The 27,149-nt window shown below is 33.4% G+C and overlaps 1 protein-coding gene and 1 non-coding gene across 2 annotated transcripts; both read left to right on the top strand.

The window, feature by feature from the left end:
- The first annotated feature begins 1,493 nt into the window (after nt 1-1,493).
- LOC111887120 (kinetochore protein NUF2 homolog) lies at nt 1,494-3,384 on the top strand. The gene is made up of 8 exons (XM_042897541.2): nt 1,494-1,596; nt 1,680-1,898; nt 2,175-2,265; nt 2,341-2,520; nt 2,588-2,677; nt 2,754-2,861; nt 2,969-3,037; nt 3,121-3,384. Exons 2-8 carry the CDS (start codon nt 1,756-1,758, stop codon nt 3,193-3,195), a joined length of 756 nt encoding a protein of 251 aa, XP_042753475.1. The 5' UTR covers nt 1,494-1,596; nt 1,680-1,755; the 3' UTR covers nt 3,196-3,384.
- Nucleotides 3,385-22,815: 19,431 nt separating this feature from the next.
- On the top strand, nt 22,816-22,886 carry TRNAG-CCC (transfer RNA glycine (anticodon CCC)). The gene has a single exon. It is a non-coding gene; the product is annotated as a tRNA-Gly (tRNA).
- The last annotated feature ends 4,263 nt before the right edge of the window (nt 22,887-27,149 follow it).

The raw sequence follows: 27,149 nt of genomic DNA, 5'->3' as shown, positions 1-27,149 counted from the left end.
TGTAGCCCAGTGATATCAAGTGGTGCCCTTCCTCTTTAAGGTCGATGGTTCAAGTCCGTTGTGGACATAGGTGGAATAAGTGTTGTTAGCTTAGAAATATATTAGATTTGCTGGTTCAATATATATATATATATATATATATATATATATATATATATATATATATATATATATATATATATATATATATATATATATATATATATATATATATATATATATATATATATCTACCTCTTTTCCCGAATAAATGAGTAAATGTATTTGGAGTCAACTGCCACATAAACGATGGTGTAATGGTATGGGTCACACATCGTATCAACTTGTTTAATTGTATACATTTAATCCTTATGGCCAACTACTTCAGGTAAGTTGGAAAAAATGACTTAAAAGGGTAATATATTTTTTATTTTCTACATATTTTGTCTTTAATATTTTTTTGCACATTTAGTGTTTAATATTTTTTTTTGTTGCAAAATAAATTTTTGTTGTTTTGTACACATTCAGTACTTATGATCGGTTTTTTACGTTTTTCTTACAACATCCTATGGGAGATAACTATTAGTAAGGTGTTCGAGGATGTTCATGCTTACAACCACCGTTGTGTCGGCTACTTGGTTGCTTAGTTATTGTGGTTTGGCTTAGGTCTTGTGTTATGAATGTCAAAACTTCTTCAAGCGATCACAAATTTTAACGATCTTATTATCCACACATTCGTATTTCAGTATACTACAATTTTCATTTAGGTTACTTCCGTTAAAAAGTAATACACTTTTACTTACGATATTTATATCCATGTGTTATTTACGAATGTATGTATGAACATTTTTTTTTATAAAAATCATAATTAAAAACATATTGTTTTTTAACGGGAGTAATCTAAACGAAAATTGTAGTAAACTCAAATATCAACGTGTGGATATAAAGATCGTTAAAATCCGTGATTATATGAAATAGTTATAATGTTTAGAACGCAAGAACTAAGTCAAACCATAAAAACTAAGCAACTAAATAGTCGATGTCACTGTGACCATAAAATGAACAACCCCAAATACCTTATTAATGATTGTCCCACATAATATGTTGTGAAAAATCTAAAAAAAAAAAAAAACTAGTCATAAGTATTGAATGTGTACAAAAACAACAAATATTTATTTTGTAAAATAATTGTTAAGGACTAAATATGTACAAAATGAAAAAAATATTACATTTTAAGTCATTTTTTTCGGATTAACTGAATTAGCCGGTCATAAAGAGTAAACATGTATAGTTAAAGAAGTTGAAATGATAAATATAAATAAAAAAACTCAGTTACCAAATATATAAAAATAAAAAAATATATTGTTATCCCTATTTTTATATTTTATATTTTGTGAACAATCACTCTTCTATTAACCTCTTCCACACTTTGGCGGGAAAACTCACATATAAACCTCTTCCACTCTCTCTCTCTCTCTCTCTCTCTCTCTCTCTCTCTCTCTCTCTCTCTCTCTCTCTCTCTCTTATACACAGTTACACACACATCAACCCTAGAGCTAGACCCGACTTCATCAACAATCTCTACACTCAAATACTCGTTTGCATCGGCCGTCTCCAGTACACTTTTCTAAACCCTAATGTTTTATTACCTTTCAAACTACTGTTCTATCAAAATTCTCAAGTATCTGCTGAACTTGTAGGGAAGATCAACGACTAGTCGAATTTGCAGACTTACAACAACTTGAGAACCCGGATTTGCATGTTGACTCTGTAAGAATGATGAATTTGTTCAACAAGATAAGGGAACTCATTTCTGCTCTCGACTGCCCTTGGAAATTCACTCTAAAAGATCTCATTAAGCCTGAAGCTGATCGCACTGAGTTCTTTCTTGGTACTATCCTCAATTTTCTCATTCACAGGTAATTTTTTTTTTTTTTTCAATTTTCATACGTCATTTTGGAATTCTTTATTTGTTCTCATGCTGTAAGACCCCAACCCTAGACATGTTACTGGTGTTCTGATCAGATTGTTCAAATTAGTTAGCCGTATGCTTGACATTTACATCTTGTGATTATTATACTTACAAATAAGACTCACAATTTTACCAAATTCTAAAATGCATCCACTTCTAATCATGAAAATGTATCACCATTTTGCCATCCACATAACCTGTTATGTTGTTTTAAACACCCTAGAGGCTCAAGAATGGATGAATTAAATCCAGTGTTGGAAGATTTGACAAATCTTGGTGAGCAACAACAGGAGGTGGAGGCTAGAGTATTACAGGTAAGTTTAAGAAATATAATTGGTTTAGTTATTCATTCAATCAAATTGAAATAGCTCTATCTATCTTCATCATAGTTGAACACAGAGATTTCAGAGCTTAATGAATCAAGGGAAAGTGAGACGCCTCTCATTCATGAAGTGGAGATCAAAATTAAAGAGCTTCGCCAAACCATTTCAGCTCTTAATAATCACCAAATGTCCCTAAAGGCTACATTCAGAAAAAAGAAAGATGCAGCAAAAGAAATGGATGAAAAGGTAAACATTTGGTTTGGTTATATCACTTCACTCATATATCCTTACAATTCTTTATTTTGTTTTTCAGATATCAAGTGCTGAATTTGCTTTGGTTCAAAGTGCTCAAGAAAATGCAAGTCTGCGTTCCAAAATTATTCAATCTCCAGCTAAACTACAGGTGGAAGTTAATATAACAATCAACTGAAGCTTACAATGACTTGATTCATTTTTTTTTCTAATCTTTTTGTTTATAGAAAGCACTTGAGGAGAAGAAAGCAGTTCAAATTGAGGCTAAGAATGCAGAAAGAGAAGCAATGCAATCTTTTCTTGAAAAAACTGCCACCCTTGAAGTCTATGCAAAGGCATTTCACTCATATTATCTATACATCATGACATGGCACTTGTAGTTTTATATAAAATTTGCATGAAAATATAAAGATTATATCTTTGTTTGAATGTTCTTTCTCAGGCTAGCAAGAAAATGACCAAACATCTGAAGCAAATATTACTCAGTAAATCACAAGAGATTACTAAAGAGGTGAAAGTGTTTTATTTATTGATAATTAAAACTAGATACAAGTTATATGTATGTAAGTAATAAATTCATTTTATTGGGTGTAGTTTTTGGAGTATTCGAATTCTACTTGGCACTTGGTCTCTCAAATTGGGGCAGAAGTACAAGGCATCACAAATTGAGCTTTTTAATGCTCTATTTTTGGTTTGATGATTATATATGACGCTGATATCTCAATTTATTTTTGGGTTAATGTTAATAAGGGATTAATGGGTTAGAAACTATTATAAGTATTATAATTTGGTCACTGGTAACTGTTTGTAACTATTTACGATCTTTAAACTAACTGAAAATGTTTTATATCAACCAATATTGCCTATGATATCTCATTATTCCAGTTTCTATGCCAGCATGGTAATTATAATTTATTTATTTACATTCCACATTACCTTCACCATCCACAGTCAAGAAATCACACCAAAAAAAAAATTTAAGATCAAGAATTTTAACAACTTTTTGCAACCCAAAAAGATCAAAACCTCTAAATAAAAAAAAAAAAAAGGTCAAGATGCTTGATTTCGAAGCATGGGGAAGATGAACAAGAGAGAGGGATTAAGTGAAAATGCCAAGATAACGATGTAGATTAAAATGCAAGATGGATGACAATTCATAATTCATAAATACTAATAATAATATTCAAACACTTTAGCACTACATGGATTCCATGTGGATTCCATGTCGGACGTGTACTCTATGTCGATGGTTAGTTTGGTAGAGAATGAGAAACATGAATTTACATGGACATGGATATACCTTATTTTTAGATTTTTCTTTTCAGGGATATATAAGGTAACAATTGAAACTTTGACGGATGAAAAATTATGTACGTTTGGAGTTGGGCATCTTTTCACCCTTTTATCCATGTCCCATTTATTGAGAACGCTAAGTTCTCAATATGTTTTACATCAAAGCTCCTTTGGGTTTAAACCAATGAATCATAACTACTTACACGTTATTCAATTCACAAATTAACTATTCACATCATCAAAAGGAGCGAATAGACGAGCGCTTTGGGTCGCCGAGCTAAGCGCACATTGGTGTGATTGAAAATCTTGAGAAGATCCAAAGAAAGTTCCTATAGGAAGGGAACGAAACAAAAAATAAGATTCATTGGGAAGCATGGGAGAAGGTAGTTGTCTCCAAAGAAAACGGTGGACTGGATGTTGGGTCGATAGAACATTAAACATTGCTCTCATTATAAAATGGTGTTGGAGACTGAAATCTGAACCTACAATACGACAGGTATTCACAACCTTAATAATAAATCACTTGACTACCTCGCAAAAAAGAAGATTCATGGTGTGTGGAACAACATTTCAAGCACCAAAAGAGTTATCGAATCCATGGGCCTACGTTTCAATGGCATATTCAAGCAATCTGTTAAATCTGGAGATAATACTCAATTCTGAAATGATGTATGGACTGGAGCACAAAAGATGAAGGTAATACACTCATCTTTATATGAACCGGAGGAACACAAAAGTTGCTTGGTGGCTTTTTGAATACAAGATGGTCGAAACAACTGGAATTGGAAGTCCTGTGTAGTCGATGCAGGTTTATCTACTGATATGGATAGACTAATTAGGGCAATTGAGCCATCTTGACTTCAACCAAGTTTAGATCACTTATCTTGCCAGTTGGCTTCGGATGGTAAGTACAAGGTCGAGTTACTCCAGAATAAAATTGAGCATAGTCCTACGTCTTCTTCATCTTAGACCCTAATCTGTTGGAGTAAATTAATCCCCATCAAAGTAAGTAGCTTTATTTAGAGAGCGGTTCAAGGGCGTATCCTATCTATCATTGCTCTTTCTCATAGGGGCATTCTGCTATACTCATCTTTATTTGGCTCTTGCATTAATGACCCGGAGTGTGCTAATCATATTTTAACTGGATGTCCATTCGCGAACCTAATCCGAAATAAAATTTTTGAGTGGTGTGGGGTAAATAATATAGAGGTACAAAGTGTTGGTGATCTTCTTAAGTTTGCAAATTCGTGGGGCAGGTGTCCTAAAAAAAGGAAGAGATTAATAGTCATATGCTATGGACCAATATGGACCTTATGGAAAACAAGGAACGAGAGGATATTCCAGGCGAGACATTGCACTCCTTCGAAGGTGGTTGAAAATATCAAGTCCTTAGTGCATCTATAGATTAAGTGTAGAGGTAAAGGTGGTATTTGCAATTGGATGGAATGGACTATTTCCCCATTTTCTTTTATGTAATCTCTTGTTTTTGTTTCTCATCTTGTTTCTTGTTCTTGGCATCCTACAACTTCTTGCTTTGGGGGTCATGTTTATAATAAATTTGCTGTTTCCAAAAAAAACTATTCACATCATTATAAAAATGATGTATTTTATTCGTTTATAGATACACAAATTTCAAGAGCCGCATAATTGCTTAAGAACAGTAAACACGTCATTACTTGTAACATCCCCAAAAACTATGATAAAATTTTTCATTTTAAAATCAACAATTTCAATCATCAAATAGTTCCAAGTTAATCACAATGAATAATATCCAAAACATTAGAGTAAAAATATCCAAAAAGTGCGGAAATCATGAGGGGAGCAGTGACGGACGCAGACTGTTTTAGTAGTGGTGTCTCATGTCCTTCAAGCGAGTGCACCTAATAGAAAAAATCAAAAAAAAAAATTTACACTGCGTTCCGGAAATTGAGTAGTAGCCCAGGACCCCAAATGCCCCACTAAGGTCCACCACTGGAAGGGAGGATGTTGTGTCATTACGTCGGGCCCTTCCCTTTCGCACTGAAAGTACCTAAAACCATAAACATAAACTGTAAGCACAAGACTTAGTGAGTTCCCCAAAGTACGACATATCAAACATACAACTGGGCCTATCCCTGAGTATATTCCAACCTGATATACATATATGGGCCCAACCCTGGGGTTTATTTCAACCCGATCAAACAAATATGGTCCTAACCTTGGGGTTTATTTCAACCCGATCATACAATAATGGGCCCAACCCTGAGGTTTATTTCAACACGATCATATCATAATGGGCCCAACCCTAGGGTTTATTTCAACCCGATCAACAAATATGTGATGGGTTTCAAGCAATACATCAATCCTATGGTGTACATGCAAACCCTAATAGCTTTTGGATCTAGTTTGTCTAATGAACATGCAATTAAATATCCAAAGCTATAAACCCTAGATCTACCATACAATTAATCATATTAACATAAAATAGGGTTTAGATCTGACCTTTGATTGTTATATAGCAATAACAATCAATCCTTAGCTTCAGAAAGCTTAGTGTCTCAAGTGTTGCACCTCTAATGGAGTCACAAACACTACTAAGCAACTTGGATGAAGAGGGAGGAGAGAGGAGGCACCAAAAATGGCTAGAAACCCTAAGGGAACACTTCACCACGTTTTTGGGGCATAGGGGTCCATTAAATACATGTAGGCTATTAGGGTTTGCAACTAGGAAACCCTAATTTGACTGCTTAGGCCCTAAGCAGCCCATGGACTCCTTTAACATATCCCTTGGACGAATTCCTTATGGGCTTCCCATAGAATTCGTCTAACCTATATATTATTAGGTGATCCATAGCCCAATTGTAATTATCTTATAATTACAACTCCAGTCCCCTAAGTTTAATTAATCTCTTTTAGTCACAAAATTAAATATTAATTAATTCTTGACTAATATTAATTAAACAATATGATTTCTCCTTTAATATATTATTCTTATAATATATTAATATATCATAATTAATCATTTCTCTCCTTAATTCTTCCTACATATTGCTATGGTGAAGGCAACCCAAAAGGACCATGCTTATAATCGGGTCAAGTACATACCAAAATAGTTATGGACTTAGACACTAATCCAACAGTCTCCCACTTAGATAAGTCTAATAACTATTTTGCATAACTTCAGAACCTGATCAGCAATCGTAGCTTTCAAAAGCCGTTTGTCAACTCTGATCTTATCAGATACGTGTGTCCTTTAGATAAGGGATTATATATTCCTCCATTCTCAAGATATCATATAGACATAAGACATGAATTTTAATCATTCTCTCTATACTGTTTCCCGACTTCCGATTTATGACGACTGACAACAGACTACAATTGAACACATCAACTTAGTCTCGGCTTGGCCAAGCGCTTAGGTTTCATCACTAAATCATCGAGGGCCCACATATATCGCTTTTATCCCACTTTGGGCAAAAGGAATGGATAAACCTCAACTCAAATGTTCGCTTGCATTTACTGATCGAATCACACACAACAATAAGTTTTATAACACCAAGTTACTGGTGCGTTTTCTTATTATCAATGTGCAACCGACCAACAAATAACAACTCACATGTTTCGGTTTCAAAAATATACAATATTATCGTCTCACTAATCACTCGTGATAAATCCATGAAGTGATCCAAGTGAGCGTGGCTTTCTTCCAATACTCTAATCTTATTAAAGCAGTCATGAACTCTGCAGCAAACTTGTGCTATGTCTAAACTTTTTAGACAATCTACAAACTTTTCATGACAGTCTTGCTTCATACCTACTTCCAGAGTATGATCGACTATGGAGGTTCGAATAAACCAGTTATTCTGGAAGTCAAAACATGCAAACTGAAACAAAACAATAATACTTAATCCTATATGGCCCCAAACTTGTGGGAGTAAATAAAACACTTTTGTTTAAACACCATATTGATTGCTCATTATTCATTGTTTACTGTTTCAGAAAATCAACTTATTACTCAAATTACAACAATAGTTGTCCCATGCACAAAGCATGCACACTATGTTTCCTATGGTCCTTACTTTGTGAAATAGATCAATTGAAAACCTTTTCCAATGATGCTCATTTCACAATTCCCAATCCTTATCATTAGTGTTAGAACTCAAGGTTCTTGCCACTACTAGAATATGCTAGATTCTAACATTTTATGCAACGATCCTTTCGCAAAGTCATAGCACAAAAGTCACCAAGACTTGGCCAATGAAATTACAAAGTACTCTATCGGAAATCATTACAAGACAATTCCATAGACGTGAAGTCTCACATTCAAAGTACATTCCTTTGAACATCCTTCTTGCATAAAATTTTCTAATCTAGACATAGACTCTCAATATCCAACTCCTAATATGGAAACATTTCCATATTTGTCATATGACAACTCATTCTTAATAGAATCTTATCTATTCATAATAATTTCGATATGGTCCATCCAATACCATGCTTCAAATTATTCACAAGTGACCAATCCTCAGCGAACTTTGGATCGTCCTTTGATAGTTGTTTAATTATTTTAGTCAAAACCAATTCTAGTCCTTTTTCACTCTTAATGCGCTAGACATTTGGAAAATTTAAGAATGGTCAAATATTATAGCATTTGCAATCAATCCTATACCCGATGCGTATGGGACACGATGCCTAATGTCTTATATAAAGATATGATACTTTATCAATCTTTTACCATAATATTTTATGTGTCACGTTCTCACAATTCGAACTATGAAGAGTGATGCTGTAATCATAATCGAAATTTAAGAACACACTATGTATCCTTTGACTAAATTTATTAAAATTTCTCAATCTAAGCTTTAGATTTTGAAACGAAGTATACTATTCTCTCCCTTAATTATAGCAAAACAACTTTTCAACCCATGCAACTTTGCAAATTGAATCTTTGTTTTTCTATAACTAATATTGCTAACTTGCAATACTTGCCATAATAATCATACAAGCATAACACTTATGCTCCCACTATCATGATGATTATTATCATATAAGCATAACACTTATGCTCCCACTAGCTTTGACATGTATTCAGAAAACAGTTGAATTTCCAGAAAACAATGCCTATTGAATTTTTGAAGTTCATATTTCTAATACCAGATGCTTCGATAAGCCTTTATCTAAGCTTCTTAAACTTATACACCTTTGCCTTAGATAGCTCATATGTATGTCTAAACAATTCAGTTGTTATATCAATAAGTCCCAAATGTTAGACTAATTGCCAAATCTCACAATTCGAACTATGGAAAGGGATGTCGTAACCATAATCGAATTTGAGAATACAATTTTCACAATTGTTATCTTCTTAAAATCTATCTTAGTGAAAGCATTTCCTCATAGTCATTTTCATGAAGGAGGTAATCTTATGACACTTAGATTTTATGGTGTATGAGTTCCTATCCATGTGAATTTGCCAAAACCAAGTTTGCGACAAATCCAAACTCATATGGACTGAACTTTCTTGATTTTGATTTCTTGCCTTATGGTCACACGAGTGCCCACCATGTCTTCCAAGTAGTTTAGCAACTTATCCTTACATATCAATGTACTTTCCATCGATCAAGGTGCTTTGTCTTTATGCATTCAAATGAGATTTCATAGAACTCACATACATAATTAACTCAATTGGAATGACACAAAAACAAAATAATGTCAACACGATAGGTTGTAAACCTCAAGTCGTGTGCTAGTGATGATTGATAAGGTTTATTCTTGATTTGTTCTTGAAACCTTTTTTCAATATCATTAAACTCCCACTGACCTCTTGACATATATGATTCTCTTGTCAGGAAACTTTCCTAGACAAAACAAATATTCAAGAGTTAGTATAGTTCTTATCAAGACAAAACACTTCACATAATTGGTTCTAGTTGGTTTTTGTCTTATCCAAGACAACACAACTTACCAATTTCAAATGTGCAAGAATAAGAAAAATTTTCCAAATTCCACATTTGTTGAGTGTTATAAACCTACTAAAGACTTGTCACTCAATTCATAATCTTGGAGTATGACTCTAAGATTCGATATTGGAACGAAGTATGATTGACTTCTTGATTTAACCATTTCCATAATTCTCGATTCCTCTTCTTAGACATACAAATGTACTAAGACTCACTTAGAGAATCAACTGATACATGGTTCTTAATCATTAAGACCTATCATAAAACACAATAAAAGTTACTCTCACTTCTTTTTAGGATAGAGGAACTTTTATCTTTCTGCCTACTAGACTCTTCTTATTCATTTTGCTATTGATTGAAACTCTTTCAATCAACTCAGAATCATACTCAATCTTATAAGTATAATCATATTTACTAAACTTTAGTAAATCATGACGAATATCTTGATCACTGTGGTGGACTTGATTGATGCACAACATTGCGAACTCGATCTCCTAGTCCTTCACTTTACTCTTTGTCAATGAATTAGTCTTGAATTTCCAATTATAAAATTTCTCATTCATCACACAACCAAGTTGTATGATTCCAAGTTTCTGTCCAATTGAAACTTGGGCGATGAGAAACTTTTCCTATTTGGCAAATTCTCGACATTTCCACAAATAACATAATTAAGAATAAAATCCATTATTGCTAATAATAGAAACCTTCAAACATCAATTTTTCATACATGCCATTGCAAGGATAAATAAATAAGATAAAATCAAAATTTATTTTATTGCGGAAAATTTTGTCCTTACAATGCAATTCAATTGAAAAACTATGTTATTACTTATTTCTTAGCAATCTATTCTAACTCCAAGTAGTAGCTCAAGAATCCAATCTTCAAGTAATGCGATCGAAATCTATTTCTTCACGATTAGATTCAGCTCACTTATTCCTTTAAGATTTCTCTATTTTCTTCGATCCTACAACACATCAAAATGTAATCTTATCACATCATGTATTAAGAATCTAGAATAGGAACTTAAAAAAGTTATTTAATGGATTTTTACCTAAAGTAGAGTCATACATCTTGACTCTCCCATCTCTTAGATCTCTCAGGTAAATAGGGCAGCTTCGTCTCCAATGCCCTTTCTCTTGGCAATAAAAGCAAATGGATTCCTTTGGCACATTACATGGGACAATCTCATGCTCAGTCCTTTCTGGACTTTCAATGTTGCCAGTGTCTAATGAAGTATGGGAGTTTGATCGACCAATCAAGTTTGCTTGACCACTGCACCAAATCATCAATGATTCAGCAACAATAAGCAAATAGGTCAAATCAATGAGGGTCACGTCGTGAACTATCATATAGTACTCTCTTACGAACTTACTATATGATTCAGGAAGTGACTGAAGAACCCAGTCAACAGCCAACTCACTTGAAATCTCGACACCCAACATCCTTAACCTGTCAATGTGTGACCTCATCTCTAAGACGTGTGCACACACAGGTTTCCCATCTTCGTGTTTACTTGCCAAAAGGGATTGAGTGAGCTTGAACTTTTCAAGCCTTTGAACTTATGGGTCAAGGAGAACAATTGGAGGAGGTGGAGGAAGTGAAGCATGACTCTCATTTCCTTGATCGTATCTTGGAACGTCATCTTCATTTGGAAAGCTTGTTCCAGAGGGTTTGGGAAGACAATTGTAAGATTTTGACATCTACAAAATGGAAGAAAAATCAAGTTAATTTGATTGAGTCCTTAATAAAACACCCAAGTGAATTATTAAGGCTAGGATCCAACACAATACTCTACAACATAGAAGAGGGATGCCGTAATCTAGTTGTAGAATATTTGAAGGTAGGTAAATGATGATTTACCAATTTCCACCATGAAAAACCAAAAGGAAATTTAAGTTTTAAATGAATTGAAACTCCTAGATATTTTGAGATTCATTGAACTTTTCAATGGCATGTTTAATCTCGACTATGCCCTTCTATTTGTGACTGGGATGCCGAGGATCACAAATAAGGTGTTAATAACCATACGAATCTACGTGGTGCACCCAATGCTACTAACACCTAATCAATGTGCCAGCTAGCCACACACGCTCCATTGATCTATGACAAACATCGAGTCACCCTTCGCTACCAATGTCATCCCCAAATTAGTGTGCTGGTTAACCACACACGCTCCACTAACGTTTGACAAGGGTACGAAGTGTAATTCCATGGATTAGCATACAATTTCACATTTTGCCTAAAGTAACTATAATTTGGGAATTTGTAAAAGCATTTAGTTACTTTGTACTTCATTATACTTATAATGGAAGGGTTCTGTCCTATCTTACCCGTTCGGCTAACGACCTTCCATTAGTCAAGAGTGCGGTGGATAAGAGTGGATACCCATTCAATCGCCATTCTATAGGCAATTTCCTTAAACACCCCTTATAGACCAGCTTCGTGAATGAGGCCTGCTAACAGTAAGACTAACTATTTACTCATATATACATATATATATATATATATATATATATATATATATATATATATATATATATATAATATTAGACTTTTAATGTTATATATAATATAGGGTGTATTTTACACTTTTAAAATACTAGGTGGTTTAATTTAGTAAATTATACTTTTAATTTAATTAAATGTAAACCAAAACTTTATGGGTTTATTAAATCTCTTTTAATTATACACTTTAATTAATTAATTAAACCATAAGGGTGTGATTTGAACTTTTCAAATTACTAGGGTTTTAGAATTTAAAATTTCAAATTAAGACTTTTAATTAATTTTAAAATTCAAAACATGAGAGCAAGTTTTGAAACTTTTCAAAACATTAGGGTTTAACTTATTTAAATTTCAAAAACAAAACTTTTAAGTTCAAATTTAAACTATAAAACCTAAAGGGAGTAATTTGAAACTTTTCAAACTTTATCAAGAACATTCTAGATCAAAAAATTCAAATAAGGCAATTAACAACTAATTGGTGGTTATCTAATTTTGATCTAGTCCAATTTCTTGCAAGATAATTCACCAGATAATTCAAATAATTAAATTTAATCATATATGGAAGTAATTATTCAATTAATATGAAGATATCTTTTATTTTGGCAAGGATAATCACTCACTATCATAAAAATCCGATTTTTATCAATAAAAAACGTTCTGGTAATTATCCTACAGCAAAAAAAGCAAGAAAATCGCAAAATATAGTTGTCAGACTCACTGACTCGTCGAGTACCCAGTGGACTCGACGAGTTCAGTCATGGACTTGGCGAGCCCAGCCTCAAAGTTCAAAAAATTTCGTTTTTCAGCCAATTTTCGATCAAGTAAGCATCAAATTCACTAACAAACAACCCTAGGCTCTGATACCACTGATGGGTTTCAAGCAATACATCAATCCTATGGTGTATATGTTGGATTAGTGTCTAAGTCCATAACTATTTTGGTATGTACTTGACCCGATGGTGCATGGTCCTTTTGGGTTGCCTTCACCAAAGCAACTTGATTGGAGAAATAAATAGAAAGAGAGGATAATATGATTTATTAATATGTTATAAGGATAATATATTAAAGGAGAAATCATATTTGTTTAATTAATATTGGTCAATAATTAATTGGGAATTAATTTTGTGATCAAGTGTAATTAATTAAACTAGAGGGGCTGAATTGTAATTATGTGATAGTTACAAAATAAGGTAAGAATTATCTTATAAGTATGGTGAACGAATTTAAGGTTGGAAAGCCTTAGAATTCGAGTATGATAAGGATTCAAGGATTATCTTATTGGTTGCTTAATGGATAATCAACTAGATAAGGATAATGACTGAAACCCTATCTCTACACCTATATAAACACCCCTAGGGTTATGAATTCGGGTATCCCTTCCCAAGAGGTCCCAAATACGAATTCTAACCTCCCTCCTCTCTCTATATACCTTCTCCACTTGCTTATGGTGTTTGTAAGCCATTAGAGGAGTGACACTTGTGACTCTCTGCTTTCCAAGGTCAATTCAAGGAGGAATTGGATTGTTGTTGCTATATAACAATCAAGGTATGTTCTTAAACCTATTTACATGTGAATTCTGATTTCCATATGCTAGAATTAGGGTTCAAGTCTTGGATTCAAAGTATGTACAATAGAGAAACCTAGATCCGAGCTTTAGGGTTTGTATGAGCACATAGGATGTCTTATGACCAAAACCCATCAGTGGTATCAGAGCCTTGATTGGTTTCAATTGTATTGATGCTTGACATAACTGAAAAATTCGATTTTTGATGTTTTGGAGGCTGGACTCGCCGAGTCCATGGTTGAACTCGCCGAGTCCATGCAGACTCGACGAGTCCATGTCTGACTCGACGAGTCAACTCGTCAGATAATGCTTATCTCGGGATTTCTTGCTGTTTTTGCATTGGGATAATTACCTTATCATGTTAGATTAATATTAATCCGATTATATGATATATTTGACTATAATCTAATTGAAGATATTTATCAATTAATAGGATAATTGTTTCCTTATAAGATAATTGATTAATTATTTTAAGTAAATTGATAAATTATTTTGCAAGAAATCATCAAATATGGATAATTATGTGATTAAATGTTAATTTGAATTATTTGTTATTTGATCCTTGTTGTTGTGAAAAGTTTCATATTTGGCCCTTTAGGTTTTATAGTTTAAATTTGAACCCCAAAAGTTTTGTTGTTTTGAAATTTAAATAGTTGAAACCCTAATGTTTTGAAAAAGGTTTCAAAACTTGCCCTCAAGTTTTGGAATTTAAATTTTGATTAAATAGTTTAATTTTGATGCATATTTAAATTCTAAACCCTAATATTTGAAATGTTTCAAAATTTGCCCTCAAGTTTTGGAATTTAAAAGTTGATTAAAAGTTAATTAGGAATGTTAAATTCTAAAACCCTAGTTTTGAAAAAGTTCAAATACACCCTTATGGTTTTATCAATTAATTAAGGTGTATAATTAAAAGAGATTTAATAAATCCATAAAAGTTTAGGTTAACCATTTAATTAATAGTATAATTGTTAACCACATAGTATTTTAAAGTTATAAAATACACCCTATACTATATATATAACATTAAAAGTCTAACATTATATATATGTATAACTAAAAGTCAGTCTTACCGTTAGTAGGCCTCATTCACGAAGCTGGTCTATAAGGGGTGTTTAAGGAAATTGCCTATAAAATGGCGATTGAATGGGTATCCACTCTTACCCACCGCACTCTTGACTAGTGGAGGGTCGTTAGCCGAACGAGTAGGATAGGACGAAACCTTCCATTATAAGTATAATGAATTACTAAAGTAACTAAATGTTTTCACAAAATTCCCAATCTTAGTTACTTAGGCAAAAGTGAATTGATGCAATTCCATGAAATTACACTTTGTGCCCTTGCGAAGACGTTAGTGGAGCGTGTGTGGTTAACCGGCACACTAAATGGGTCTAAGCAAAGGTAGCAAAGGGTGACTCAATGTTTGTCATAGTTCGGTGGAGCGTGTGTGGTTTACCGGCACATCGAATAGGTGACTGTAACATGTGAGGGCACCATGTAAGTTTGCATGGTTATTCACACCCGCTTTGTGATCCTCGGCATCCCAGTCACAAACAAGAGGGGCATATCGAGATATAAACATGCCATTGAAAGTTCGATGAATCTCAAAGGATCTAGGAGTTTTCATAGATTTAAAACTTAAATTCTTTTTCGTTTTTCGTGGTGGAAATTAGTGAATCGTCATTCACTTACCTTCAAATATTCTGCAATTAGGGTTACGGCATCCCTCTCCCGAGTTGTAGAATATTGTGTTGGGTCCTAGCCTTAGTATCTCATTTGGGTGATTTACTAAGGACTCAATCAATCAACTAACTTGAATTTGTTTTTCTCCCGTTTTGTAGATGTCAAAGTTCGACAACTATGGTCTTCCCAAATTCCGTGGAACAAGCATTCCACATGAAGATGGTATTCCACGATTTAATCGAGGAACGAGAAATCATGCTTCACTTCCTCCTCCTCCTCCTATTGTTCTCCCCAACCCACAAGATCGAAGAATTGAAAGGTTCAATATCACTAAAGCCCTATTGGAAATGAAACATGAAGATGGTAAACCCGTGTGTGCCCACGTTCTAGGAATGAAATCACACATTGATAGGTTGAAAATGTTGGGTGTGTCATTCCCGAATGAGTTGGCTGTGAATTGGGTTTTGCAGTCACTTCCAGAATCATATAATGAGTTCAAAAGAAAGTATTATATGATGAATCATGATGACAACCTCATTGACCTAACTTACATGCTCATTGCTACTGAATCAGAAATGATTTGGCGAAGCAATGGAGCGTATTTGTTGGGAGAGTCAACCGACCATACTTCTGAGGACGTTCTAGGAGAACCGACCTGCGTTTGCTGCCAAAAGAAAGGGCGTTGGATACAAGTCTGCCCAAAAAGCCTGAAGAGTCCAGAAGCTGGGAGAGTCAAAGAGTATGGCTGCGCTTCAGGTAAAATCCACTATCTAACTCCATTAAGTTCCTATTCATTAATTCTTAATACATAATGTAATAAGATTGCATTTGAATGTTTTACAGGATCGGTGAAAAGAAAGGAAGCTTGGTGAAAGAGCAAGATGAATCTAATCACAAGGAATGGATCTTGATCGCATGGACTTGAAGATTAGATTTTGATCTTAGATAGTTATGATAGAGTTGTTAGAAAATTTTCTTTTGAAATACATAGTTTTCAATGGATTTTGCATTGTAAGGACAAATTTTTCCGCTGCTTTTATAAATAAAGTAAATTTTGTATGACTTATTTATTTAATTGTTTACAATGAAATCATTATGAGAATCGATGTTTGAATATTTCTACAACGAATGGATATGATTCTTGTTAATGTTATTTATGGAAATGTCAAGAATTTACCAAATAGGGAGAGTTTCTCATCGCCCAAAGTTTCAATCGGACAGAAATTTGGAATCATGCAACTTGGTTGCATGATGAATGAGAAATTCATATTTGGAAATTAGACCAATTCGTTGACAAAGTGTCAAGTGAAGGACTAGGAGATCAAGTACACAAAGTAGCGTGTTGATCAAGTTCACCATAAGAATAACAAAGATATTCATCATGATTTACTAAAGGCTTAGTAAATATGATTATACTTACAAGATTAAGTGTAATTCTGAATTGATTAAAGGGTTTAGATCAATAGCAGAACGAATAAGAAGAATCAAGTAGGCAGAAAGATAAAAGTTTCTCCATTCTAAGAAGATGGGAGAGTACCTTTTATGCTTTATGATAGGTCTTAATGATTAAGAACCATATCTCAATTGATCCTCTAAGTGAGTCTTAGTACAATTGTATGTCTAAGAAGAGGAATCAAGAATTGAAGAAATGGTTAAATCAATAAGTCAATCATACTTCGTTCCAATAACAAGTCTTAAAGTTAAGATTGTGACAATGAGTGAAAAGTATTAAGAAGGTTTAAAACATTCATTAAATGTGGTAAGTTGTGATGTCTTAGATAAGACAAAGACCAACTAGGACCAATTTATGAAGTGTTTTGATAAAAGCTACACTAACTCTTGAATATTTGTTTGTCAAGAAATGGTTTTTGACAAGAGAATCTTATATGTCAAGGAGTCAGTGGGAGTCTTAATGGTCTTGAAAGGTTTCAAGAACAAATCAAATAAACCTCATCGATCATCACTAGCACACGAGTTGAGGTTGACAACCTATCGTATTGACATTATTTTGATTATGTGCTGTTCCAATTGAGTTAATTATGCATATGAGTTCTATGGGTTCTCATCTTGAATGCATAAAAGGCAAGGCACCTTAATCAATGAAAGGTACATTGATAAGAAAAGGTGAGATGCTTAACTACTTGGAAGACGTGGTGGGCAGCTGTGCTACCATGAGGCAAGAAATCAAGATTAAGAAAGTTCGATCCATATGAGTTTGAATTTGTCGTAAACGTTGGTTTTGACAAATTCACATGGATAGGAACATTTACACCGTTTAAAATCTAAGTGTCATAAGATTTCCTCCTTCATGAAAATGATTGTGAGGAAATGCTTTCACTAAGAAAGATTTTAAGAAGATAGTGAAATTGCATTCTCGAATTCAACTATGGTTACGGCATCCCTTTCCATAATTTGAATTGTGAGGTTTGGCAATTAGTCTTAATTGTTTAGACACACATATGAACTATCGAAGGCAAAGGTGTATAAAGAATCCTTGATAAAAGATTATCAAAGCACTAAGTATTAGAAACATGAACTTAAGAAATTCAATAAGCATTGTTTCTGAAAGTTAAGATGTTCATGAATACATGTCGAAGCTAGTGGGAGCATAAGTGTTATGTTTTATAATAATCATCAAGATAGTGGGAGCATAAAAGTTATGATTGTATGATTATTAAGGAAAGTATTGCAAGGTTAGCAATATTAATTATAGAAAACAAAAGTCATACTTTGCAAAGTCGCAATAGTTGAAGAGTTGTTTTGCTATAATTAAGGGAGAGAATATTATGCTTCATTTCAAATCTAAAGGATTAGGTTGAGAAATGTTAATAAATTTAGTCAAAGGTACATAGTGTGTTCTTAAAATTTCGATTATGATTACGGCATCCCTCTTCACAATTCGAATTTTGAGAACATAGCAAATAAAACATTATGCGTCGTGTCCCATACGCTTCGGGTATAGGATCGATTGCAAATGCTTTAATGTTTGACCATTCTAAAATTTTCCAAATGTATAGCGCATTTAGAGGGAAAAAGGACAAGAATTGGTTTTGACTAAAACAATTAAACAACTATCAAAGGACAATCCAAAGTTCGACGAGGATTGGTCGCTTGTGAGTAGTTGGAAGTATAGTATTGGAAAATATGGAAATGTTGGATGGACCATATCGACATCATTACGAATAGATAAGATTCTATTAAGAAAGAGTTGTCATATGGAACATATGGAAGTGTGTCCATATTGGGAATTGAATATTGAGAAATCTATGACTAGATTAGAAACTTCTATGCAAAAGGATGTTCAAAGAAAGTACTTTGAGTGAGAGACATCACGTCTATGGAATTGTCTTGTGACAATCTCCGATAGAGGACTTTGTAATATCATTGGCAATAGTCTTTGTGACTTTAGTGCAGTGACATTACGAAAGGATCATTGCATAAAATGTTAGAATCTAGCATATTTTATAAGTAGCAAGAATTTGATATTCTTTAACTTATGAAAAACGGATTTGGAGTTGTGAAATGAGAATGATTGGAAATGTGTTCAATGTGATCTATTTCACAAAGTAAGAACCATAGGTAAACATTGTGTGCATGCTAGGAGCATGAGACAAGTGTTGGAATTCAAGTGAGAAGTTGATTACCCGAAACGACAAATAATGAGTAATCGATATGGTGATAAATAAAAGGAGTTTTATTTATACTCAAAGGTTTGAGGCCATATGGGATTAGTATTATTCTTGTGTTTCACATTTGCATGTTTTGACTTCCAGAATAATTGAGTTTATTAAGAATAATCGAATTATTCAAACGGGCCACAGTCGTTCATATGTTGGAAGTAGATATGAATGAAGACTGTCGTGAATTGGTGTGTGGAATGTCTAGAAAAGTATTAGACATAAGCAAATGTTTGCTGCAACGTTCATGAGTGCTTATGAATATGATTTGAGCATTGGATTAGACCCACGCTCACTTGGATCACTCCATGGATTGTATCACGAGTGATTGGTGAGACGATAACATCTTATATTCTTGAAACCGAGATGTGTGAGTTGTATCTTGCGAATCGGTTGCACATTGATAATATGTAAACGCACCAGTAACTTGGTGTTATAAAACATATTGTTGTGTGTAATTCGGTGCGTGAGTACAAGCGAGCATTGTATCAAAGTTTATCCGTTCCTTTTATCCAAAGTAGGATAAAAGCGATATCTTTGGGCCCCTCGATGGTTTAGTGATGACAAACGTAAATGCTCGGCCGGGCTAGGGCTATTTGATTTGTTCAATTAGTCAGTCGTCATAAATCGGGAATCGAGATATAGTACAAAGAGAATGATTTGAAATCATATCTCATATGATATCTAGAATGGAGGAATATATGATCCCTTATCTAAGGACACGCGTATTTGATATGATCAGAGTTGACAGCGGCTTTGGAAAGCTACGATTGCAGATCGGGATCCGAAGTCATACGCAGAATAGTTATTAGACTTATCCAAGTGGGAGACTGTTGGATTAGTGTCTAAGTCCATAACTATTTTGGTATGTACTTGACCCGATGGTGCATGGTCCTTTTGGGTTGCCTTCACCAAAGCAACTTGATTGGAGAAATAAATAGAAAGAGAGGATAATATGATTTATTAATATGTTATAAGGATAATATATTAAAGGAGAAATCATATTTGTTTAATTAATATTGGTCAATAATTAATTGGGAATTAATTTTGTGATCAAGTGTAATTAATTAAACTAGAGGGGCTGAATTGTAATTATGTGATAGTTACAAAATAAGGTAAGAATTATCTTATAAGTATGGTGAACGAATTTAAGGTTGGGAAGCCTTAGAATTCGAGTATGATAAGGATTCAAGGATTATCTTATTGGTTGCTTAATGGATAATCAACTAGATAAGGATAATGACTGAAACCCTATCTCTACACCTATATAAACACCCCTAGGGTTATGAATTCGGGTATCCCTTCCCAAGAGGTCCCAAATACGAATTCTAACCTCCCTCCTCTCTCTATATACCTTCTCCACTTGCTTATGGTGTTTGTAAGCCATTAGAGGAGTGACACTTGTGACTCTCTGCTTTCCAAGGTCAATTCAAGGAGGAATTGGATTGTTGTTGCTATATAACAATCAAGGTATGTTCTTAAACCTATTTACATGTGAATTCTGATTTCCATATGCTAGAATTAGGGTTCAAGTCTTGGATTCAAAGTATGTACAATAGAGAAACCTAGATCCGAGCTTTAGGGTTTGTATGAGCACATAGGATGTCTTATGACCAAAACCCATCAGTATATGCAAACCCTAATAACTTTTGGATCTAGTTTGTCTAATGAACATGCAATTGAATATCCAAAGCTATAAACCCTAGATCTAGCATACAATTAATCATATTAACATAAAAGAGGGTTTAGATCTGACCTTTGATTGTTATATAGCAATAACAATGAATCCTTAGCTTCAGAAAGCTTAGTGCCTCAAGTGCTGCACCTCTAATGGAGTCACAAACACCACTAAGCAACTTAGATGAAGAGGGAGGAGAGAGGAGGCACCAAAAACAATTGGAAAACCTAAGGGAACACTTCACCACGTTTTTGAGGCATAGGGGTCCATTATATACATGTAGGTTGTTAGGGTTTGCAACTAGGAAACTCTAATCTGACTGCTTAGGCTCTAAGCAGCCCATGGACTCCTTTAACATATCCCTTGGATGAATTCATTATGGGCTTCCCATAGAATTCATCCAACATATATATTGTTAGGTGATCCATAGCCCAATTGTAATTATCTTATAATTACAACTCCAGTCCCCTAAGTTTAATTAATCTCTTTTAGTCACAAAATTAATAATTAATTAATTCTTGACTAATGTTAATTAAACAATATGATTTTTCCTTTAATATATTATTCTTATAATATATTAATAAATCATAATTAATCATTTCTCTCCTTAATTCATCCTACATATTGCTATGATGAAGACAACCCAAAAGGACCATGCTCATAATCGGGTCAAAGTACATACCAAAATAGTTATGGACTTAGACACTAATCCAATACTCGGCCGGATATTGCATACGTTGTGAGTGCAGTAAGTCGTTTTATGCATGCACCAAATGAAGATCACATGAAAACAATTATTAGAATCCTACGCTGTCTTAAGTCATCCCCGGGAAAAGGTTTGTTTTTTGCTAAATCTGGAAGTCTTGAAGTGGAAGGGTATACTGATGTTGATTGGGCCGGAGATAAGTTGGGAAACTTATCTATTTATCCCATACTCGGCCGGATATTGTATATGTTGTGAGTGCAGTAAGTCGTTTTATGCACGCACCAAATGAAGATCACATGAAAACAATGATTAGAATCCTATGCTGTCTTAATTCATCCCCGGGAAAAGGTTTCTATGGAGCAGAATTTCTATGGAGCAGGATGGTAATAAGAAAAAAAAAACGTATGAATGGTATTTACGTTTGCAAAGAATATATAGAAGATTGTGTTTGCAAAGAATAACAATATATATGCAGATTTTTAGGGATTTAATTTGCAATCAAAATAAACAAACTTTCAAATTTAATCGGAATTTTCGAATCTCAATATTGATTAACCTAATTTTTCAATTTATTTCCATAACTTTTATTCATTTAAAATGATTGGTTGAATATTTTGAAAGCATTTCATTGCTGATTTTCTGAGATTTATTGCATTTGGAATTAATGGTATTTACGTAAATATATAGATGAATAAAAGAACGGGAAAAATCGATTTTGGGGGTTTTATAGATTGACACGTGGCAGAGTTCTACTTATTTATTAGGATTAGGATTAGGATAAGATTTAGAGTGTTTGAAATTGGTTTGTTCAATAAATTCTAATGACCACAAACAAGAACGGGCTTTGTTTGAAAGTTGAAACACGTGTGATCCCCGAATCTTCTATAAACCTAAGAACTTGGTCAGCTATTATAAATTTAATTAACCAATGAACGATGTATTATCATTTCTTTAGGTGTTTATGTTTAAACATTTAACTTTAAATAATGATAGTTAAAGTTCATTCCAACCGAACAAAAACATGTTTTTTATATATAATTTAGTGAAAAACTAGTGGATTATCTTCTACAGTTGAATCCAATTAAGAAAATGTTTTTTTTCCTGTAGTTGCATATTATAATGTCCGTTTCGTGAAAAAAAAAAAAAAAAAAAAAAAAAAAAAAAAAAAAAAAAAAAACTGGTTGATTCTGATCATCTTGATACTTATCATCGCTTTAAATATATTCAAAATAGAAAACGAAACAAAGCGCATCTAGTGTAGTGGTATCATAGTACCCTCCCACGGTACTGACCGGGGTTCGATTCCCCGGATGCGCATTTTTAATGTTAAATTTTTGAAAGCTCAAAATGAGCCTCGACAAAAGAGGACAAAAGGATGATGCCTCATGGTGGTTGATACAACTAAAGATTTGGAACAACCTCTTTTCTTAAAAAAAAAAAAAAAAAAAAAAATTAAATCCTATTTGAAGACGTTTTCTTTAAAAACGTTTTTATAAAGCAAGCATGTTAAAAATGCTTGGAAAAAAAGGTTTGACACAAATCGGGTTGAATAAAGTCACAAAGAGAATATCATCCTAATGCCTTAGTTTAGTGGTAAAACATGTTGCATGTGAAAAAAATATCAAGGGTCTGAATTCATTCTCAAGCCACCCCCCTCTATTTTTTTAAAAAAATCAAAATGTTGTGTCTTTTAAGGAAAAAAAAAAAAGTGTAAAGGATGATGTGATATGTTACAGAAACTTCCATTTCATCAAATGAAAAACGAGTAAACACGGTTCACTATAAATATACTTGGATCGGGTTACCCAATATTATATATAAAAAACTTCAATATTTATCCCCCTTTAACTTTACAAAAATCTTTATACTTTTTTGAGTGTCGTTTAAGATTTATGGCAAGTGATAAGTATGAGTTCTACTAAGCTTTATACATGTTGCCGCTTGTCTTCCCTTCCAAGTAACGTCATTGCATTTCTTTTATAATAACAAACAAAAAATATATATTTTTTTCTAAACGGATAATTAGTACTATAGGTTTTATTGTCACAAGTGTTTCAGAAGGTAGTTGGAAATTATTTTTGAAATATGAAAAACTATATAAAGAATAATTGTTTAATAAAGATAAATATAAAAATAAAATTTTAAAAGCAATTCTATAAATTGATTAAAAAAACTCAATATTTTTTTCGCTTAAACGCTACATGGAATAGTTTTTAGATTTGAGGTTTTTTGTTTAAAGCAAAAAATAAAAACTAAAAGCTCTCAAATATTCGATGCAAACATGCTCTTTGGATAATCGACCCCTTCAAAATTAATCTGGTTGGATCATTTTTATTTTATTTTTGTCAAAACTATTTAAACTACCAACAGCAAAGAGAATTGCAATTCTATTTTAAATAACCATATAGCTAAATCAATTATCTTTTTATTGCTAGATCATCAAATTATACACAACAAACTATAACGTCAATTCCGATTGCCATAAGTAATCTTCTATTCTTTAATCACTTGAGTAAATGATACTTGATATAATTCTCCACATCTAATGATTGGGTTACTTGTAGAAATCTAAATACAAAATGTTTTTACTACTTGTCTATAAAAAGTTGTTAAAAGAAGTTACTCATAATAATGAAACATTACTTTTGAACGTTATAGTCACTAAAAGGGAGAAAATGAAATTGTAAAATCTTGGCACATAATTGGACAAAGATTTGTGCAATCAAAGTGTCATGTTCTCTTGGAATCATGATTCCGATTAAATCATTTATCCAAAAACAGAGTATTTGATGGTGTCTCAAATTTCACATGGGGCGGTGTTTCACTTTCGCGATTATAGATCTAGATCGTCCAATCAGTGTAGGGGTGGACTTTTGTGCTCCAAATTGGAATAGTTACAATAATGATCCTTCGACAACACTTATATTGTTACTATTTTACCTAAACTATCGCAAAACGATACTATTGTTACTAAACTTAGGAAATACGAACATCCTTTTCCCTTTATTTTTTAGGTAATCAATTACATTATGTCATAACTCATAAGCATACCCGATCACAAACTCTACAAGCAGTGGCGGAGCTACATTGGGCGGTGAGGATACTACAACATCCCAAAAAAATTGTTTTATATAAAAAAAAGTTATTTGTAAATATATTCTATGTTATGATACCCAGCTAAAAGGATTGTATCATGTTTTTTAATGTCTAAGATAAGATAATTACATAAAATATATATCGTCATATCAAAATTTCTGACTCCACCACTGGCTATAATATCAGGCCTGAAGTTTGTAATCCATCCTACAAAATTAGCTTTTCAACCAAACATCAAAAGGTTGATTCTTGACCCTAATTAGGCCATATCACCTAATTTCCCTGGGAGCAAGGCCGGCCTTGAGCACATGTAATATATGCGACCACACATGACTTATCTTGTTTGGGGGTCTGAAACTTTAATTTGTCGCTACTTCATCACTAGTTGTCGCAATGTTATTACTATCTGTCACTAATCCGAAATTTTAGAGGTCCATTTTTTATTTTGGCAGATGACCTTTTACATTAACAACCCATCTTAGGAGTATTATATAAAAGTTTGCACCACAATTGTTTGGACTCATACAGGAGTATGCATTCTTTATCTAAACCCTAAGGCTACTCGGAGTGGGCAACGCCCACTCCCGTTATTATGCCTAATAACACATAATAACACCAATGAACACCGCCCCTCTCTCATGTTATTCCATGTTAAAGGCATCCCCGTTGTTTCCCGTTACCACCATAACATCTCTTAACGTATTTTCCTTCTTTTTCTCCTAGTAACGCGTGTGGGGCGTTGCCCACACCCACCACTCTAAAATACCAATTTGGAACCAACCGAGCTAGGAGCTCTTATGAGTTATGATTGTTGGTTTGAAAGTGTTGACCAGAAGGAGCTCCTTTGCTTGTATCTTTTAAAACTAGTGTTATAAAAAAATAAAGTAGCCTTATGATTGAAAGAAAACCACAATAGTAGCGTTGGTAATTTTAAGAACTATTTGATGATTTCAAGAACTAGGTATACTGATCCAAGAAAAATATAATGGTGAATATAATTACAAGGTTTTTTTTTCAATAATTATATATATCGACAAAATTACATGTTTCTTTCTCGTGTTTAGGTCATTTTTGGATTTGGTCAAAGAAAATAATAATAATAATATGCGGATTTAGTTATTTTTCGAAGTTTTTATAATGTTTTGGTCAATATTTCATGTAAAACTTTTACTTTGCCACTTAGGTTAATTTTTACATTTTATTATCATTTTTTTTAAACATCGGTGATTTTATTAAAACTATCAAGGAGCTAGAAAAAAACAATTACATCAAAAAGTAGCAGAAGTAGGATTATGGAGTCAATTAAATGTTAGAATTTGGGGTCTTAATAATATCACTTTATTTGGATATTTATTAGATCGTGATTGCAATCATTTTTCAAAATCTGTGATTTCGACCCTATAGCCTGGGGGGTCACGAAATTAGATTTGGGATAATCCAAAAAATTTCAATTTAGAGGACAGACTACTTCTAAATTAGAAACACATAAAATACCTTGTTTTTTTGTGTTCTTGAGAGATAGATCAATTCAAATGTATGATTTTCATGTATATGTTTTCCAACTCATTTTATGGAACCAGTAAACGCTTTTATACAAGAGGAAAGTAGCTAAACGGAAGTTGCATGCTTTTTGGCGCAAAAATTGTTGGTTATTAAGACATAACCAACTTATGACATCATCATGATATGACCAATAGTTTTGGCGGGAATTTGCATGGCTTGACTTATATCTGCTTGGAAGGTTGGTAGCCAGATTGATTTTGATGGTTTTAGCGCCATGGGTCGGAGGAAGTTGTTGTGTAAATTCATTGGATTTTTGGAATTCAATATGGTTGAGATCTTTCATGGTTGAGAGGTATAAGGGATCAAGCGGAATGCAAGTGTCGGGCGAGTTACTATCAGATTCACACTTTCATGGATGTATGGGTGGCCCTCGTATCGGAAGCTTCTAGGAAAAGATCTCCTTGTAGCTCGATGTCCCTTCTAGGTCAGTGAATATAAAGTTCAGAGGTGCTTGTTCCACTCATGTTGAATGTCAGTTGATGGGTTTGTTAGCTTGTTGAACGTATCGCTATCGTTAGTAGGGTAAGAACTGTTGTGATACGTCAACTTTTGGGTGTAGGTGATGCATTTCATATGGATTTGTTTAGTTGTTGAGATCGTTCGAGTTGTATCGGTTGACGATGTAGTAGGTACATCGATCTTTCGACAAGTTTGGAGTATCAGACATTTGAACTGAGACTTAGGGTGTTGGAACAACGTTATTCATTTTAGGGAGTTTTGTAGATAAGTTGTGCTTATGAAGGATCTGTTCGGTTATTTAAGATTGAGATATTATTCTAAGTTGAGAAGGTTTATGGTTGGGTTGCTCGTTGATATGGGTTGTGATCACAAACTGGAAACCTTGGGGTTTTGTCTTTATAGATTATAGTCATATAGTAGAATTTGTTTGAGGAATTCAGATCCTCTTATGACCAAGAAAGG

This window comes from Lactuca sativa, chromosome 8, assembly GCF_002870075.4.
Source record: "Lactuca sativa cultivar Salinas chromosome 8, Lsat_Salinas_v11, whole genome shotgun sequence".
NCBI lineage: Eukaryota > Viridiplantae > Streptophyta > Magnoliopsida > Asterales > Asteraceae > Lactuca > Lactuca sativa.
This window is presented reverse-complemented; position numbering and strand designations above follow the sequence as displayed.

What these genes read in the sequence shown, in the direction of transcription:
- LOC111887120 (XM_042897541.2), top strand. Translation starts at nt 1,756, where the DNA reads ATGATGAATTTGTTCAACAAGATAAGGGAACTCATTTCTGCTCTCGAC. An exon ending in CTCAATTTTCTCATTCACAG is followed by an intron (nt 1,899 to 2,174) that starts GTAATTTTTTTT and finishes TAAACACCCTAG; the next exon opens with AGGCTCAAGAATGGATGAAT. An exon ending in CACAAGAGATTACTAAAGAG is followed by an intron (nt 3,038 to 3,120) that starts GTGAAAGTGTTT and finishes TATTGGGTGTAG; the next exon opens with TTTTTGGAGTATTCGAATTC.